General features: G+C 42.0%; 1 protein-coding gene across 10 annotated transcripts in view; it reads right to left on the bottom strand.

The window, feature by feature from the left end:
• Window positions 1–18183, bottom strand: part of ATP6V0A1 (ATPase H+ transporting V0 subunit a1) — a 59341-nt gene that overhangs the window by 23632 nt on the left and 17526 nt on the right. For 6 of the 10 annotated variants that reach the window (XM_045488928.1, XM_045488930.1, XM_045488932.1 and 3 more), the window contains exons 4-14: window positions 17541–17638; window positions 16855–16983; window positions 10764–10867; window positions 10268–10394; window positions 7889–7971; window positions 7180–7273; window positions 3458–3670; window positions 2639–2789; window positions 1386–1525; window positions 894–1051; window positions 348–438 (exon numbers count right to left, since the gene is read on the bottom strand). In XM_045488928.1, the coding sequence (XP_045344884.1) occupies window positions 348–438; window positions 894–1051; window positions 1386–1525; window positions 2639–2789; window positions 3458–3670; window positions 7180–7273; window positions 7889–7971; window positions 10268–10394; window positions 10764–10867; window positions 16855–16983; window positions 17541–17638 (1388 nt within the window). The remainder of the gene's footprint in view (window positions 1–347; window positions 439–893; window positions 1052–1385; window positions 1526–2638; window positions 2790–3457; window positions 3671–7179; window positions 7274–7888; window positions 7972–10267; window positions 10395–10763; window positions 10868–16854; window positions 16984–17540; window positions 17639–18183) is intronic. The other 4 variants (XM_045488931.1, XM_045488934.1, XM_045488935.1 and 1 more) reach the window with 1 other exon arrangement.

The raw sequence follows: 18183 nt of genomic DNA, 5'->3' as shown, positions 1-18183 counted from the left end.
CTTTCCAAAAACATGTCAACTGAAGGGGCGCCTGGGGGGCTCAGTAGGTTACGAGTCCGACTCTCGATTTCGGCTCAGGCAATGATCTCACCATTTGTGGGATTGAGCCCCTGCACTGACAGTGCAGAGCCTGCTTGGGATTCTCTCTCTCCTTCTGTTTCTGTCCCTCTCCTGCTTGCATGTGTGTGCTCTGTCTCTCTCAAAATAAACAAATAAACTTAAAAAAAAAAAAAAAAACAACCTTCAGCTGAAAACCAAATAATCATTTATCTTCAACTTAATTCTCTCACTTCAAGGTTACAGTTTAAAACTCTGGTGTTAAACATATAGGAAAGAAGTGCTCTTACTGGATCAATGCCAAAAGGGTATGGTCCACCAAAAACTCCAGGGACAGCTGGATTCAACTGTAGAACAGGGTTCCCCCGAAGTGTCTCATCCCTACCATGTTAGAAGAAAAGTTCCATTTGTTTTTATCAAGAGCGGGAAACTGCTAGGGTCCAAAAACTGGTCCTAAAAGAAACTACTACAACTGTCTTGTCTCTTCAATAAAAGAGGAGGGACTAGCATCTGAGAATGAGAAGGGATCAGCAATAACAAAAGAACACAACAAACAAATACACCTACATAACCAAGCAGGGAATTTGGGGAATCTGCTTTCAATTTGCAGAAAGAATCAATGCGCCTACATTTATAGTCTCAGTTTCTTGAGAGTACTGAAAGAATCACAAAACACTTCCCAGGCTGGGGCATAAATAAGAGGGGACACTGCATTCTTCTGAAACAGAGACACTGTCAGCCACTTCTGAAAGAAGTAGAAGTTTACCACTTGTCTGGAAGATCAGAGCTGAACAGGAAAGGAAAAAGCTTTGACTTTCGTCTTCTTCGCAACTTACGTCCAATTATACAAAGAGAACATTGGCCGTACGCTCCAGGATGACCCGAAGATATTAAGAGACTTGGAAAAGCAATCATTGTAGATGAGGCCAGTGTAGATGGAAAACACACCCATCAGTAGAATAATGTACCGGCCACTGAACACTGTGCTAAACATCTGGAAAGCAGAAGAAAGAAGTCAATGAAATGTACTCTCGGTGGCTCATGACGTGACAATATTGAGAATATACTAGACCCTTCTTCTCACACTACTTTACCCCACCCTGGGTCAGAGAGCTTAACGTAAAGGTCAAAATACAATGCTAACAAGAAATTACTTTCACAGCACATGGCCGCTTCAGTGTTAAAATGAATATAACTTCTCTATTCTTGACATGGCCTCTGTAACTTCTCTATAACTTAACGAATAAAAGACTTCCAGATCTTAATTTTATAGTGACTGCTTGAGGAATTACAAAGTGTCAGTCCGACACAGATGTGACAAACATTACCTCATTCTCGTTCTTCTGGGAGAGAAGCCGGCTCTCCCTTAACACCATCCATACAGCAAAGAGGGTCATCAAAATGCCATGGCCAAAGTCCCCAAACATCACAGCAAACAGGAAAGGGAAAGTGATGATGGTATATGGAGCTATAAAGAAACCAAAGGAGGAAAAAGACAAAGTACAGACAACTGTGCCCACCACCAAAAGATCACATTCCTCACCGTACTCTAAGATCTGTACAAGGGGACTTACTCCCGAGCTGTTGGTCAGATGGACTCTCAGGGAAAACCTTCCATGACAGGACCTCACAAAGCAGCTCTGATGGCATCTAGGCCTACTGCTAGCATTTTAAACAAAGAACACAGGAAATGCAAGTTTTGTCCCTAGCCCTGGCAACAGTGTAATTTGTTCTTTGATTCCTTTTCTCTAACTCCTGGGACACTGCTCCTTTGACAGGCCAGCTTTCTTCTCTTGTGCAGCAACCATTTCCCAGCTGAATAAAGCTCTCAGGTATGTGGGAGAAAGCCTGGAACCCAGAGCAAAGTCAGTCCTGTAGAAGACTCCAGCTAAAAACAAATTCCCAGACTCTTGATTTAATAATTAACTCTCCTGGCTTTGCTTTGTGAAATCTGCTTTGTGTCTATATTTTCTCTGTCTAACCTGGTATAGGGAAGCCTTTTAAAAATATCAGATATCTTAGAAAAAACTTAAAGTACTTCCTGCAAATGGTGTGCTAGAGAAAGTCAGGTGTTTCATAGTTGTGAGGGCACACAAAAGAATCCAATCCGCTGAGCTCATTCCTATAAAACCACCTCTTTTTTTTTTTTTTTTTTTAATTTTTTTTTTTTTCAACATTTATTTATTTTGGGGACAGAGAGAGACAGAGCATGAACGGGGGAGGGGCAGAGAGAGAGGGAGACACAGAATCGGAAACAGGCTCCAGGCTCTGAGCCATCAGCCCAGAGCCTGACGCGGGGCTCGAACTCACAGACCGCGAGATCGTGACCTGGCTGAAGTCGGACGCTTAACCGACTGCGCCACCCAGGCGCCCCTAAAACCACCTCTTAAAAGAGTGCCACCCAGCAACAAACCTCCCTCTCTGTGTCAAAGTGGGCACGTCTTTACAGGAATGACACTAGAGCTGAGATCTTGACAACACTGTTAGTTTTAAGCCAGTTATTCAAGAACATTTGAAGGGAAGCATTAGAAGAAATAACAAACAAAAAATCAAACCTCTAGAAGATTCAAGCTCTTTTTACCTGGGTTTATCTCTCTGTAAGTCCCGATTCCGTAAGCATCTACTATGTTCTGAAAGCCGTATGTGAACTTGTTCGTTTTGTTATAGGTTGGGGGAGTCTGATTTGTTTGCATCCTGTTCAAGATAGAGGGCACAGTGGAGCCACTGTGTTCCTGGGAAACATTGAGCACACATAGCAAAATTAGATCATTCTGACCATGACATATTCATCAAAACTCCTCAAGCTGTACATATAAAATGCGTGCATTTTATTCTATGTGAGTTGTTTTTCAATCTTCCCATCTTTGGGAGAAACCGGAACTAGGTATAAAATTTACAATGAAAAATTTACATTAAGTCTTGGGAAGAATATCCTTACTGTGAAAAAAATTCAGTTCTAAAATGTGTAACCAAAGAAAATATGGCACTTCCTTGTCTGAAGACAATCATCTGCCTTTCTGAGATTATCGCTGTTCTCTCCTCCTTTTATGGAGAAAGCAGCGAATGTTTTCAAACTCTAACTACTAAGCGGGACTGCCAGAGGTATCCCTCAGAAGTGGTCTGCTGGACAGAAAGAATGGATCAGGAGACAGACATTGTGGTCATGTGCTACCCTGAAGAATCACGGGTATACGACCAAGTCATTTCATCTTTTTTGAACTGCAGTTTCCACATTCGGAAAACCAAGATGTACAAAATGTATGGTTAGGATATAAGAGGAGTACAAGGTGAGTATAGTCAAGAACTCTGAAAGTAAAAATGCCAAAAAATGTAATTAATTCTTGTTATTGTTGATGGGAACCTCTTTTCCTGGCTGCATGGTTAGTGGTGCGGGACTCACCGTGCCCCTTCTTAGCGCAAACTGGATGGAGTCGAGGTCAGTGACAGGGCACCAGACCTCGGCGATCAGGCACTTCTGGGTCACGTCTATGTTGCACAGATTCAGGGTGTGGTAGATGGCCTTCATCTTCCGCACCTTGATGAACCAGACACGGATGTTCTTAGCAGCCGCCTGCAGAACCCTCTGGCGGTGGTCCTCTGTTTGATTCAGAACCTTTTGGGAGAGAAGGGAACAAGGAGAGATCCTTCTACACACAGAACCAGTCTTAGATCTCAGCATATAAATGGGAAAGACGCACAGCTTTCTGAGAAGAGTTGCTAGGGATCTATTCTTCTTCAGACTAGAATGGCTTTTTTTGGGCACCTGAGTGACTCAGTCAGTTGAGCATCAGACTTCAGCTCAGGTCATGATCTTGCGGTTTGTGGGTTCGAGCCCCACGTCAGGCTCTGTGCTCACAGCTCAGAGCCTAGAGCGCTTCAGATTCTGTCTCCCTCTCTCTCTGCTCCTCCCCTGTTTGTGCTCTGTCTGTCTCTCTCGCTCTCAAAAAATAAAGAAACGTTAAAAAAAAAATAGAATGGCTTTTTTGGGGGGTAAATTATAAGAAATTACAGTTTTAGTTACTAATATTCATTTTCTGTTAGCTTCAATCTGAAGAGAAACCTGAGGAAATTGTTTTTAGCTCTTCTATATTTTATCTTCCCACCAAGTCCACAGCACAATTAGGTCATTGGCTTTTACCTGGATCATTAAAGAGCAATGGCTTTCCATATGGAGTCTCAAACTCAAAGAAGTCAGCATCATCATAGGCCCGGGAGTTGATAAAATCCATACTTAAGAACAGTAAGCTGCAGAATCCCCTGAACATAAGCCAGCCTCAGGGAATGATGGGAAAGAGGCAGGGCTAAGCACCGTTGTCTACCTATGCCAGAAGAGACTCCATGCCAGGGAACAAGAGACAGGAGACACTGTGGGGTCAGGAGGACTCATGGCCTTAGGGGGGATTTAGACAGCCACATACCACTGTTATCATGGGGCAGATGAGGCTTTGCCTTTTCTGTCAGGCTTCTTGGGGGAAGGGGAGGGAAACATTTTCAGTGCTGATCCTTTGGAAATCAGTACAGGTTTTCCTCAGAGTGATCACGCTGCCGAAACCGAAACCACGGTAGAAGAAAGGGAAGGGACACTTTACATTCCACTGCCTCGGTAATCACCATTTAAGATTTCAATAGCAGAAGAGGGGCTAAGCCAAAGGGCGAGTAACCCATCACTCACACTTCTGTATGCAAACTGACCTTAAATCTCCACATTTCTTTACAGAGGAAAAAGTTATGCACTAGCCACGTTAGCACAAGGCTCCATCATACTCGGCTCATCAAGTCAATTCAGAAAAAAGTAGTAACTACTTTCTGAAGGGCAGTAGGTGGGGACTTCCATACAGGTTTCTAAAAAACCTGCAGGCTAGAGAAACTCTTACATCACTTAAGAATAAAGGAACAAAGTTATTTTCTCTCCTTCTGGCTGCTGACAATTTTACAATTACCATTCAAACTTCTGGAAGAATGCTAGATAAATGTGTAAGCAATGCCCTATTTGCTTTTCTCTTTCCCCATCCCCCACACCCACATCTTACTCCTTGACAGTCAATCCCTTTTTAAAGTTTCAGTTCATATAGCTGGGTACTTTAAAGATCGAATTCTGGCCATATTGCCAATGCCTTTTAAAAATCTATCCATGAGTCTAGGAGGGGATAAGACGGGCCTAGAACCCAGAACATACTAATTGGCCCACCACCCACCAGCAGCTCTAAAAACTTTCGTCCCTTGGTTAAAGAGGTGAGTGCTTCTCAAAGGAGCCAGCAATAAGTCAAGATGGTGGGTCATACACTATGGGAGTTGGAGGGAAAAAGGACAAAGGGAGTTGAGATGGGAGTTACAGCATCTCTGGTGATTCTGCCTCCACTGAAAAGAACGGTCTTTGGGATTAAGTACAGAGGGCGCCCCTTATCTGTAGGGAACATCATCCAAGACCCCCAGTGGGTGCCTGGAACGGTGAATAGTACCTAACTCTATAGATAGTAGGTTTTTTCTTATACACACATACCCATGATGAAATTTAATTTATAAATTAGGCAATTATATTAGGCAATTGACAATAACTAATAATAAAAGTGTAACAACATGCTATAATAAAAGTCCTGTAAATGTGTTATCTCTAAATATCTTCCTGTACTGTACTCACCCTTTTTCTTATGATATGAGAGGAAAAGATGCCTACATGAGCATGAGGAGATGAAGTACGGGGAGTGGTGTTAGGTGTGTGACCAGCATTAGGCTACTACTGACCTTCTGATGTCATCAGAAGGAGGATCATCTGTTTCTGAATCACAGTTGATTTGGGTAACTGAAATCTCAGAAAGCAAACTCGTGGGTGGCAGGGCGGCAACTGTATGTTTTAATGTTTCAAGAGGGCAATCATCACAGTCTTCCAACAGAAAACAAAGCTCCAACTGGCCACCCTTTCCTTCCATGTATGCATCAATCATGACTCCTTCCTTAGGACTTTGTGACAATGGAGTGTATAAGCCAACTGGTGATGTGGTAAAAATCTAGCGCAGTCTCTTCTTGGGTACTAGAGTTATACTAGGACCCTTTGCCTAGACTGTGTGATTAAGATCTAAGGTGACCAGAAGGATACACACCAAGCTGTCAAGAGCAGCTGCCTCTGGAGGGGGAGTGTCTGTGACAGCGGAATGGACTTTATGCATACTTATTACTTGATCTTTTTCTTAACTAAGCATACTTTTTTTAATTGTAAAAATACCTCAAATTCATGAGGAGGGAAATTGAATACACTAAGCAACGACAATTTCGGATGGATAGCATTCCTGCCGCGTTTGAGGATGATTAATGCTATTTTTAACAGTCATTCCCTGAAACTTTTTCCCAACTCCCAAGGGCACAAGTTACCCATGGACATTTCTTTTTTTTGGTGTCTTGGCTGCTGTAGGTGCCTAACAAACTGTTAGTGTTTCAAGGAAGGAGAATGGTTTTCTATTATAGTATTTCTGATGAGGGAGCATAAAGGAAGCTGACAGGCCGCCAACACCCTCCCCCCAACTCCTAGATGGGATACGTGTGATATTCCTCCAGCACTCCTGGCTGCCCAAGAACAAAGGAAAGCGGAAAACTAAGGTTAACTGATAGAGATCATAGTCCTGCAGGACCTAAGCCTCCATCACCCCTCCACAGTGATGTGGGAAACAAAGGCAGAAGGAAATGGCAGATAGAACTCAATTTCCTTATAACCTGCAGCCCATTGACAAATACTTGAGGCTGACAGAGTAAAATGTTTCTCCAGGAATTCCTTACTGTCTTAATATTAATGCTTTGCTAGAGGGAAGAACCACCTTAGCTTGACAATAGCTAGGCCTCCACTATCCTGGGAGTCTTCTGTAGCATATGAAAATCTCACTGGAAACTTCCCCTGGACTCTACCTCCTCCAACCCCATAGTATATAACCAGTCTCTCCTCATGGTCCCTGGGCAGCTCTTCCTGCCCATGGGTCCTGTCCCCGTGCTTCAATAAAATCACCTTTTTGCATCAAAGACACCTTCAAGAATTCTTTCTTGGTTGTCGGCTCCAGACCCCATGAACCCCACTATCACCCCAAAAAAACCCTCATCATTTTACACACACCAAAATGCCCTCCAGCCCTCTGTTACCATTTGGAGATCGTCAATCCTGGTATTAACTCCAGAAGCCATTTCCTTCCTCTCCTGTGGTGTCTCAGGACAGGGATAGAGTGAGGCCCGGAACCTGGAACATACAGACACAACCTGACAAACATCGAAGTTTCTTAACCTATCCAATTTAAATAACCTCAGAAAGTAATCTTAATGTACTAGAAGGACCAAAACAGGATTAGTTCAGAGTGGTGCCCTGATCATGAATAATTAGGAAGTGTCCTATAGATAGAGCAGTAACATTTGAACAATCTCGACATTCTCTGCAGCTACTAAATTTCCTTAGATTAAAATTATAAAACTCAGTAATACAAATCATATTATAAGTTACTAGAGAAAAATGGCATGGAAAAGAGATCTTATAGGCAGAATTTCAGAAAAGTTTACAGGCGCAATACCTATGGCACACTGCTGGGTACACAAACCCATTGTCCTAGAACAATGCAGCATTTATAAACCATGAGTCCTAATTACTTTCTTTCCAAAGAAAGGAAATTGTGGTTTTGACAGTACTTTTAAAAATGAACTGAGACCATTTCTAATTATTTAAAATAGCCCTAACATTATTGGAAGATATATGTATTGCATTAAGGTAGACTAAAAGGGCTATTGTTTCATTATTCTGTATCCTAAGGCTTAACAGTCAAGGCATTCTGATTGCACCCGCAGGGAGGCACATTTCTCTTACCCTTCACAGATTTTCTTGACTCTGTTTTTCAGCTGATCGCCTTGGAAGAAAATGATGAATACAGATTTGTGCACGTAGTCACCCTGGGCCCCAAACCAGAAACAGAGAATTTAGACTTCTACTCTGGAAGAATATTTCTTGAATAACCTACTTTCTTGGTGATATAGGAACGGGAGTCCTTTAAGGATACGGCAACCCTGCACTCCAACTATTATCCTCCATCCATTTCTTAAGCTCCACTATAAGAACATTTGTCCTATAATCCGTAATGCACAAAAAACTTTCTGTATTTGTTTTTAAAATTTTTTTTTTTCAACGTTTATTTATTTTTGGGACAGAGAGAGACAGAGCATGAACGGGGGAGGGGCAGAGAGAGAGGGAGACACAGAATCGGAAACAGGCTCCAGGCTCTGAGCCATCAGCCCAGAGCCTGACGCGGGGCTCGAACTCACGGACCGCGAGATCGTGACCTGGCTGAAGTCGGACGCTTAACCGACTGCGCCACCCAGGCGCCCCTGTATTTGTTTTTAAACTCAACCGTGAGCTGAACACAGATGCTCAGATGATTCTCCTCGTAGCACAATAGAGCCCTTATTACCAATTCAACTTCAAACCTTATACTACCTGAGTAAGTATGGAAGAGAGGAGAGGAAGCCATTCCTGCTTATTCCCATGCTTAGAAATTCCCAGATAAAGGGGACTGAGTAACTCTAAGGAACAGAGGTGGGAAGAATGTTGATGTAGAATCTCATGCTTCATGCTAAGTTTGATCTAAGGAGCAGGGAGGAAGGCAATCTCTTCCAAATACCAAGTTTACATGCGAAGTCTGATGCAAGGACTGCAGGGAAAGATCAGAAAAATAAGCTTAACTGGGTGTTAACTAGTATTGTCTCTGGTTGCCTGTATTTCTCATATTCCTAGAGTTTTTATAATAAAAAGCAAACAGACTTCAGAAGGATAAAAGGAGATGCGGCGTGAAGACAATGACGCTACGTGTCTCAAATTCCTTCATTCTCCAGGAATAAAGTGGAGCGCATTCTTTGTGCAGCTGCTCTGCTGTAGCTAGCCAGACCCCCTTTCCTCAATTTGTTGATAATAGTGTTTCTGTTGCCCAGAAACTTGGCTGAAGATTCCTGAGAACAGTTCCACAGGAGGTGTGACTGCAGACTGCAATGTCTCCACAAGCCAAGCACAGGCTTCAGTGAGTCTGTAAAACTGCTCCTCTGGGGGGCTCGCTGTGCCCTAAGTGCCACCACCCTCCTGTTTAGGAGGATAAAAGGATGAAAGCCTCAGGTTTTCAGCTGCACGACCCATCCACTCTGAGGAGTCACAAATTCAATCTCTCTTCTTAGGTGGGACAAAGAATGGTAATCTAAGAAAATCCAAAAGATCATTTTCAACAGACAAACCAAGCCCAGGCTTCTAAATAATACCGATACAAAAGGGAAGTAAATTTTTTTTTTTTTTTTTTTTTTTTTGCAATACATTTAATCTTCCTTGCTTGTGATCCTTGACATCAGGACTCACGATACTTAGTGTAGGCTGATGTTAAGAACTCTGGCCCGTTATGTCAAATGCTAAGAGATTCAGCCATTCCTACTCTGCAAAGCACTGGGTGGGGAAGATTATTCTACCTTGTACAATATGTTATCCTTAAATTAAGTTTCTAAATCTCCCAACAAACAAGTAGACAAAAAAAACCTTACCAACTAAAAATTTCATCAACTTATCGAGCTCACAGTTGAGGAACTCTCTCCTTATATGGATATTACCGAACTTGGAACCAGATATCTTGCTTTAATTTTCATAAAGTTGATTTTCTTTTGGTCTCAGATAAGTAACAGAAAGCATATAAAGCTGAGGTTTGGGGCGCCTGGGTGGCTCAGTCGGTTAAGTGTCCGACTTCAGCTCGGGTCATGATCTCACAGTCCGTGAGTTCAAGCCCTGCGTCGGGCTCTGTGCTGACAGCTCAGAGCCTGGAGTCTGCTTTGGATTCTGTGTCTCACTCTCTCTCTCTCTGCCCTTCCCCTGCTCATGCTCTGTCTCTCTCTGTCTCAAAAATAAATAAAAACATAAAAAAAAATTTTTTTTAATAAAGCTGAGGTTTAAGATAACTGGAAAAAAACACATTTATAATCCAAATAATACCTACACAAGTGGGGCTTGAAAATGTCCAGGCACGTGTCAGTATACATCATCTGTACACACACAATGGGAGTTAAGAGGAAAAGAGCAGTATTTTAAATGTGCAAGTCAAAGCAGGAGTAAACATAAGGGCTCCTCTGTGGGAGTGTCAGATTCAGGTGGTACCATGCAGTGTCACTGCTCTGGACTCCCTTTATAAGACCTACTCCACAGGACACAATTTCCTAGTCTTACAGTCACAGGATCCTCCAGGGGGTTCTCGATTTCAGCCTGTCGCAGGAACACATTCCCCCGGCACACCCGCCAAAGCATGCGCTCAAAAGTAGGGATGCGCTCCCGGTTAATCACACCAGCCACGAAGCTGTGGGGAGAAGAGGCAGATGGGGAACTCGATTCCATGCCACGGGACAGAGGGCTTTAAGACAAAGAAGGGAAGCGAAAGGAGAGGGGCACGAACGACAAACACAAGGCTATGCAATGTTACGCCAAAAGGGCTCCCAAAGTCTTATTCCTGGACCCCAGGATAGGGTTGACAGGACAAATCAGGAACTGAATCCAAGTGACTTAGGAACACCTCTCAAGAGGCTCAGAAGAGAAGACATCCTGGAAGCAAGTGAACGGGCCAGCCTCACCACTCTTGAACAGCAACAATGAACATGACCGCTGCTCCCCGTCCCCCCCAAAAATGAACTGACCCCACTGACATACGGAGGCTTGCAGTAGTACTTACCCAAGTCTTAACGGTGTGCCCCTTCCCATCTCACTCGGCTCCAAGAGGGACGAGGACTCTTCCAACAAGTCTGGATCCGCCATCTGCTGATGATGCAATTCAGCCTGAATTCACAAATCAATTAATATCTAATGAAAATAGTTAGTGGCATGCAGGGAACGAGGAACCGGGAGATAAGTTCAGAAAATAAAGACGAGGGGGAAAAAAAAAAAAACCACCAAAAGAAAAGACATAGCTACAAAAAGAAGACAAGAATAGGGGAAGAAAACAAAGGAAAGAAACAAGAGGTAAAGAAAGCTTTGTTGCCCCAGTAAAGGCATCTGGGGAAATGGTTTTTGAAATAAGGAATAAAGAAAAAACACTAAATAATGATGACATGTATAAATCTGTTACTTAGGTGGAAACCATTTTTCCTGTTTCCCTGAATGAGCCATGAAAGTACCAGGAAATACCTTTGCATATGGATGGAAGCTGCAACGTTTCTTCATTTTCAGCAAGACCAAAGCAGCTCTGAAGATACTCTCAACATCAAATTTCCAGGTAGCTACAAACTAAAATTTTCCCTGTGTGAGAATGTGAAAGATGGAGACTCTTTCCAAGGAGAAAAGCAAGGCACCGCCACTGTCCTGAGCACAGTGTGGACTGGAGAAAGGCGGAAGGGGCGTCTCCACGAGACTGGGTTTTCCATGCTCTTCAAAATTCAGAACATGAAAACTTTCAGCATGGCCACTGTAAAAAAAATGCTCCAAGCCATGAGCTTTAAAGAGTATTTCTTTCGGGGCGCCTGGGTGGCTCAGTTGGACGAGTGTCCGACTCTTGATTTCAGCTCAAGTCATGATCCCAGAGAGGTGGGATCAAGCTCCGTGTCGGGCTCCATGAGTGTGGAGCCTGCTTAAGATCCTCTCTCTCCCTTTGCCCCTCTCCACTGCTTGTGTGCTCTCCCTCTCTCTAAAATAAATAGTAATAATAATAAATAGTATTTCTTTCTCCAAAAGAAGCAGCAGCATATTGGCTGGGCAGGCCTGGCCTTGACTGCATCAATAAAGGGAAGAAAAAGTGAAAACCTATCTGAATGCCTTCATTTCTAACCAGGAATCTAGGAATATTAAAAAGTTCATGTTAGGCTATATAGTTTAAGGGTCACTGAGAACATAGCTGAAGCCAGGAATCTAAATCAAGTGAGAAAAAGTAACCAATCATAAGCCAATATAGAACATGTGGGCTAATTTAATTGTTTAGATTTAAAATGATTTCCACCATGACAGTTTATACAATGAAATGAAGGAGGAGAGGGACCTTCTCAGATGGAGGTCTATACTTCCTAGACTCTCTCTACCCACCACATTCTAACACCTTTTATTCTTACCAATCAGGAAGGTCTGAGAAGCTCTCTAAAAAATAAAGGCCAATCAACTTCTCTACCGCCTGATCTCCTCAACTTTAATATCCACGCGCTACTTGTTTGACCAAAGACAAGAAATATGCCAGAAAAATCTTCCTTTTCAAAAGCAGAACTAAACAAAAAAATCAGGAGAATTTTTCTCTATCATCTTCATTCCAAACATTCTATTCCTGTTAACTCTGCGATCAAAAAATTGATCAAGGGAACCTCACTTGGTAAGTCATAGGAAATGTAAAGTTAAGGGGGGTGGGGGAGGGCTTTAGGATTGAGTATAAATAAACCTGAATATAAACCAAATGATTAGGTTGAGAACCTAAAAAAGAGAAAGCAATTTTCTGGGGAAGTGAAATCTAAAAGTTGATGCAGGATCAACATTCAACTCCCCACCCCCTTCAAAAAAAAGAAAGAAAGAAAAGGTAGGGCAGGCTTTGAGTATGCCAGAGGGCAGAGAAATATTGTCATGATATACGAAAAAGTTTAAGATGAGATAATGGGGGCACGGGTTTCCACTTGCTCTCAAGTGGAAATTTAGGGGGCTTTTTTTGTTTCTGCCTAATATCAGATCAGTTTATTGCAAGCCACAGGCAACTTATTGTAAGGATCTAGATGACTACCTCATTTCAACTGGTTCTTGGGATGTCCCCTGGCAAAAACCAGTGAAACTGACTGCTACACACAAGACTCCGGCCTACTTCCCTACGCGGTTCACAAGGCCTGGCTAAAGTAAACCCAAAAGATCAGACTCAGTGCAAGCCTATGTGCTCTAAAGGGGACAACCACTATAACAGCAAAAAGTGCTGAGCAACTAGACTCCTCTGAAAACTGCATCTGGGGACTCTGGGCACAAAAAGAACCCAGAGGAATTAAAATTAAATGGAAACTTGTGATGATATTCTAATTAATAATCTCACCACTTCATACTTAAGAATCCTAAATCTTAGAGAAGGGAGTAAAAAAAAAAAATTTTTTTTAATAGAATAATTGGGCCTCATGGGGAACTAGGAGGACCAGACCGCTCACTGAGGGCCTTTAAAACAATCTCTAAAACCACACTGTGGGGTACCTAAATCCTATTCTGGCCTCCCTAATAACAATAACAACAATGCCAACGTGCCTTTAAATGACTTGCTATGCTCTCTGGTTTACCCTTTCCCCCAGTCGGAACACTGAAACCATGCCCTGAAAGAGGAAGCGGCAGAATTTCTGAGGCTCCCTGTCTTCACTGAAATAGAAGTAGCACATCCGGATCCAGCTGCATTAATTACCAAGAGCAAACACTCTTACTTCCATCTCCAGTGAGAGAGAAATCGCATTTCATCACTTCCGGTATTCACCCAAGCCCCAAAGGAGAAGGCAGATGGGAAAGAAAAGTAAAGAAGAGCAGATGGATGGAAGACTCAGGAGGAAAGGAAGGCAGGAACCTGCATGCCATTAACCATTACTTTTCCAGTCTTCTTTACGTTCTCATGGGCTAGGGTGCTTATGGTAAAAGATGCAGAGAGCACTCTTCAGCTCTCACAGTTCTTCATAAGCAAGAAGACTGAGAAAAGGATAATCATTAACAAGTCATTTTAATTGCTCTGGATGAGAAATGGCTAAGTCGAATTTGTAATCATCTTAAATCATAAGAATATCGAATTTACGCTTACTCTTCCCCTTCCAGATGCCTTGCCAATCGTGACTGCTATGCCTAAAGACGGAAAGAACCCTTTCCCGATTTGGCCATTTTCTGCTAACTCATTATTATAAATTATTGATCATGTTCACCAAATTATATAAAAAAGAAGGACTCAAAACTGGTTGTATTTTAGGCCATTTGCAAACTGTGATTTCAGGCATGGAAGACAATCTCACGCAAAAAGTGCCATTTCTGAGATTTGAGGGTCCCATGTTTCTTTTTCTTTTGTATTATTTAACGTGCGCACTCACATGCCCAGATGCACTTACTCTGTGAGGTCTTATCACCTGCCATGGCAGCGACAGCTGAGACTGGTGCTTGGCAATAGCAGGGCAGGTACCATTGAGAGGGACCTGGCTGAACCTCTGAGCCAGTGGCAGGAGCAGGCAAGGCACTGACCGTGCACTCAGAGAGGAAAGGCCGAGTGGCTCTTGCCAGAAGCCTCCCTACACTACGGTGAGGGTGTAGGAACAAGAGGGGTTGAGGACAAGAGCAGTCAAAGAACCTCTTACAGCCCAGGACTTGGGCTCAAAAGTACTCAGAGATTAAAAAAAAAAGAAAGAAAAGAAATGTTTTGCAAATGTTTTGCGTGAATAAAGGGAAAACAACCCACCATGGATTGACTGGGCATGAAGGTCGTAAAGACTTCCAGCCTGCCTTCTCAGCATGGGGGTTTCATGTTTAGACTTATTACTCACAAAGAACTCATGATTTTAACACTTTGGTTATCTTTCCAAGTAATTTCTCTTATTTTTTTTTAATATTTTGTTTTTAATAACATTAATAGTTCAAGTAACAGGGCACCTCGGTGGCTCAGTTGGTTAAGCGTCCAAATGTTCCTCAGGTCGCAATCTCAAGGTTTGTGAGTTCGAGCCCAGCATCAGGCTCTCTGATGTCAGTGTGGCGCCCGCTTCGGATCCTCTGTCTCCCTCTCTCTGCCCCTCCCCGACTCGTGTGCATGTGCGCACACTCTCTCTCAAAAAAGAAATAAACATGAAAAAAAACCAGTTCAAGTAACTATTGCTCATAAGGGAGTCCATCTGTCAGTCTTTATTCAGAATTTCTCCAGAATGAACTAGACAAAGAAGCCTATTCTATTCCTTAAACTCAGGAGGTTAAGAAAGACATTGTCATACATTTCAGCAACATGCCAGCAATAAACTAAGACTATATCAAAAGGGAAAGGGGGGGCAAAAGAATTAAGCCCCAAATGATGTTAAAAGTACCTGAGCTTCGATTCTGAGGCCAGTTTAAATTGGATCTGTGAGAGAGCAGCTTGGACGCATTTAGGAAAGCACACATCTGTGAGCCTATGGAGACACTGTGCCCTGGGATGTTTTCTGATATGACTAAGTGATACATTCCTTGAGCACAGGGGCCATGCCTTACTCATCTTGTGCCTCACGAAGAGTAGGTGCTCACCAAATGCTCAGTGAATTAGTGAATATAAATACACTGATGTTTAGGCAATGAGCAACTAGAATTCCAGATTATCTGTTCATTAAAACCATGAGACATAAGTGGCCATGCCTGTTGCAAAAGACCTGAAACACTTGGAAAGAGTTGATCACACTGTCCCACAACCTCTAATTCGATGAGATATCAGGGACTGGTGAAAGAAGTCCTCATCAGTCTCAAAATTCTCAACTCAGTGAGCAAGCCGAATATTCACACCAAACCTCTCTTGACATATAGCCAGATTCTGATTCTTGGGATGACCAGGCAATTAAGTTCATATGAGCTTTTTCCCCTTTCCCCAATAGATTTTTTTTTAATTAGCATGGCTTCTCTGAGTCCATCTTTAGTTATTGAGGAATGTATCACATCTTCGGCTGACGTTCTCCAGCCCAGGGGTTCACAAACCACTGTCCCTCAGAGTCACCTTGTGAAAACAGACTGCTGGGCCCCACCCTCAGAGTTTCTGATTCACCAAGTTTGAAATCTGGAGTGGGGACTAATGATGTGCATCCTGACAAGTTCCCAGGTGAGGCTCATGCTGCTGGTTAGAGAGCCCCTGCTCCGGTCCTTAAAAGACCTATATTAAAAATGGAACTGAGAATACATCAGATGCTAACTAAAATGGGCCCTCTTTTTTTAAAAAGCTTTGCCAATTTTTTTGTTGTTGTTGAGCAAAGAATATGAAGGACTTTATGGAAGGCACACTAAAGAGTCGCTGGAACAGTAGCAGAAGTGTCTGATATTGCTAATCTGGTGGCAAAGACACCTTACTGTAAAAAAAGAGAATTCTCGATACCTTAGGCCATCAACAAAGCCAAGTCCAGGCTCAAACCTAAGACTCCTCTCCACGTTTAATGAGGAGAAGGAATCCTTCTGAAAGTCTTGCTCTAAAGCCTTTCTGTGGGCTCCCCTTAGCAAACTGTCATCTGTCATCATCACCTACATTTTTAACCTAGAAAGTGACTTAACATTTTTCCCTATAAGGTAGTGTGACTGAGTTTCCATGAAAATCCGGGAATTTCAAAATAGGCATCCTACCAGTTCTATTTCCATAGAACATAACGAGAAACTCTTGAAAAATTAAAGTGTGACTTGTGCTATGTGGATTGTTACAAATGTACTCATGGTAGATAAGCAAACATGGAGAATAAGATAAAAATAAAAATTTGATGATAAAAGTTTTGGAGGTTAAGCCTTTGTTATAATTTCATGTATGACTGAATGTTTCTTGTTGCTTCAACTTTTACCTTAAGCATTTACTTACCTCAAAATATAATGACAAAATTTCAACTATAATATATACAACTACTTTCGGGTTCCTTTCCCCATCTTGTGATGAAAAATTGCAGAAAATGCAAAAGCATACAAAACCATGACTGGCTGTGTACTGCATGAGAAATGGAACATAATCTGACATTCCTTCAACTAAAACAGTGCGAAAATGGTATTGCTTTCAAACTAGCAAATTAAAATAATTTTTGGAATAACAGCATGGCCCACTTGTGCAGGTATAATATCAGCTGCTCAAATACTAAAAGAAACAATAGTCTGACCTCATCGAAAAACTGCTGAGTTTTGCGAAGTATAAATTTTAATTCAGTCAGTTCCAGGAAGTTTCTCTTCAGAGCTTCCTGGTTTGTGTTGATTTCCTTCAGTTCATTTTCAATCTTTTCAAAATTGGCCTACAGAAAAAATAAGTAAATAAATAAATAAAATCAAACTATTAACTCAAACTAAGCTCAATATGCTTGATGTGAAAGACGGATGAATTCATCCATCCCACAGAACTCTTGGCCACCCTGATGGTTCAAACATAATTTTATATCTACCCAGCAAATGTGTGATTTTACCAGGGCAATTTTCTTTATGAAATTTTTTTGCTTAACATCATCTGTCTTTATCTATAGGTTCTATTACACAGTTGAATTTCTCAGGGGACTTTGGATGGAAAAAAATACTGAAAACTCTACTGGTTATTCATTTAGTCTATGAGATGAATAAATTACTAGATAAATTGGTGTTATTCCAATAAGGTTTCGATAAGGCAGTAAACATTTATTTGGTGGCATGTGATACTGTTCAAGATAGTGCTCTATAGTAAGTTTTCACAAGATATTTACAAGCAAGAGACAATGTGGACAAGGACAGCAAGAATTCCTCTACTGTCCACCCACACAGGAAAATAATTTCTGCACTTAAGTAGAAAGAAACTTCTGGCTTCCTCAGAAGAATTGTTTACCTCTAAGTCAATCATGTCCCGGGGGAAGGGCACCTCTGGGTTTTCACCAGTGTCCATAATTGGGATATTAGCTTTTCTTATTTCTTTCTCAACAAATCCTGAAATGACAGAAGCAAAATATTCATGTATAGCATAGGCCTGGAATTGCCAGTATTTGAGAAAAAAAATAAGATCCCAAACCTGGCTAAAAAGAGCTTCATTCCCAGAAAGATACTCTCATATAAAAGAAGCAGAACATGTAAATCCTTTTTTTCTCCACGTTCCTCTTCCTCCACTGCACACTCTATAACAACCGCAGCTACCCCAGAGAGGATTATCATCCCACTACTGTCTTCCTTTCCTCTTTTGATCTTAAAACTGGACCTCATCTGCTTCAGTTCTCCACCCTGTGCAACTACTGCCCCAGAGTATGATGGTTCTGCTTGTAGATACTGTTGTAGAACAGTTACAGAACAGGGTGATTCAACAGAATATTTGACATTTAGCAAACTCGTGAGACAACTCCAGATCAAAAGGGTTCCATTAAACTTGAAAAACAATCAGATCAGTTTTAACAACACAAAAACCCAAAAAGCACGACACGGAATAAGGTCCCAAAATACCAGAAGAGAAAAGTGACAACTAGTAACTTTTTTAGCGCAGG

This window comes from Leopardus geoffroyi, chromosome E1 (assembly GCF_018350155.1).
Source record: "Leopardus geoffroyi isolate Oge1 chromosome E1, O.geoffroyi_Oge1_pat1.0, whole genome shotgun sequence".
NCBI lineage: Eukaryota > Metazoa > Chordata > Mammalia > Carnivora > Felidae > Leopardus > Leopardus geoffroyi.
The sequence above is the reverse complement of the archived record's forward strand: the minus strand, read 5'-3'. Positions and strand labels throughout refer to the sequence as shown.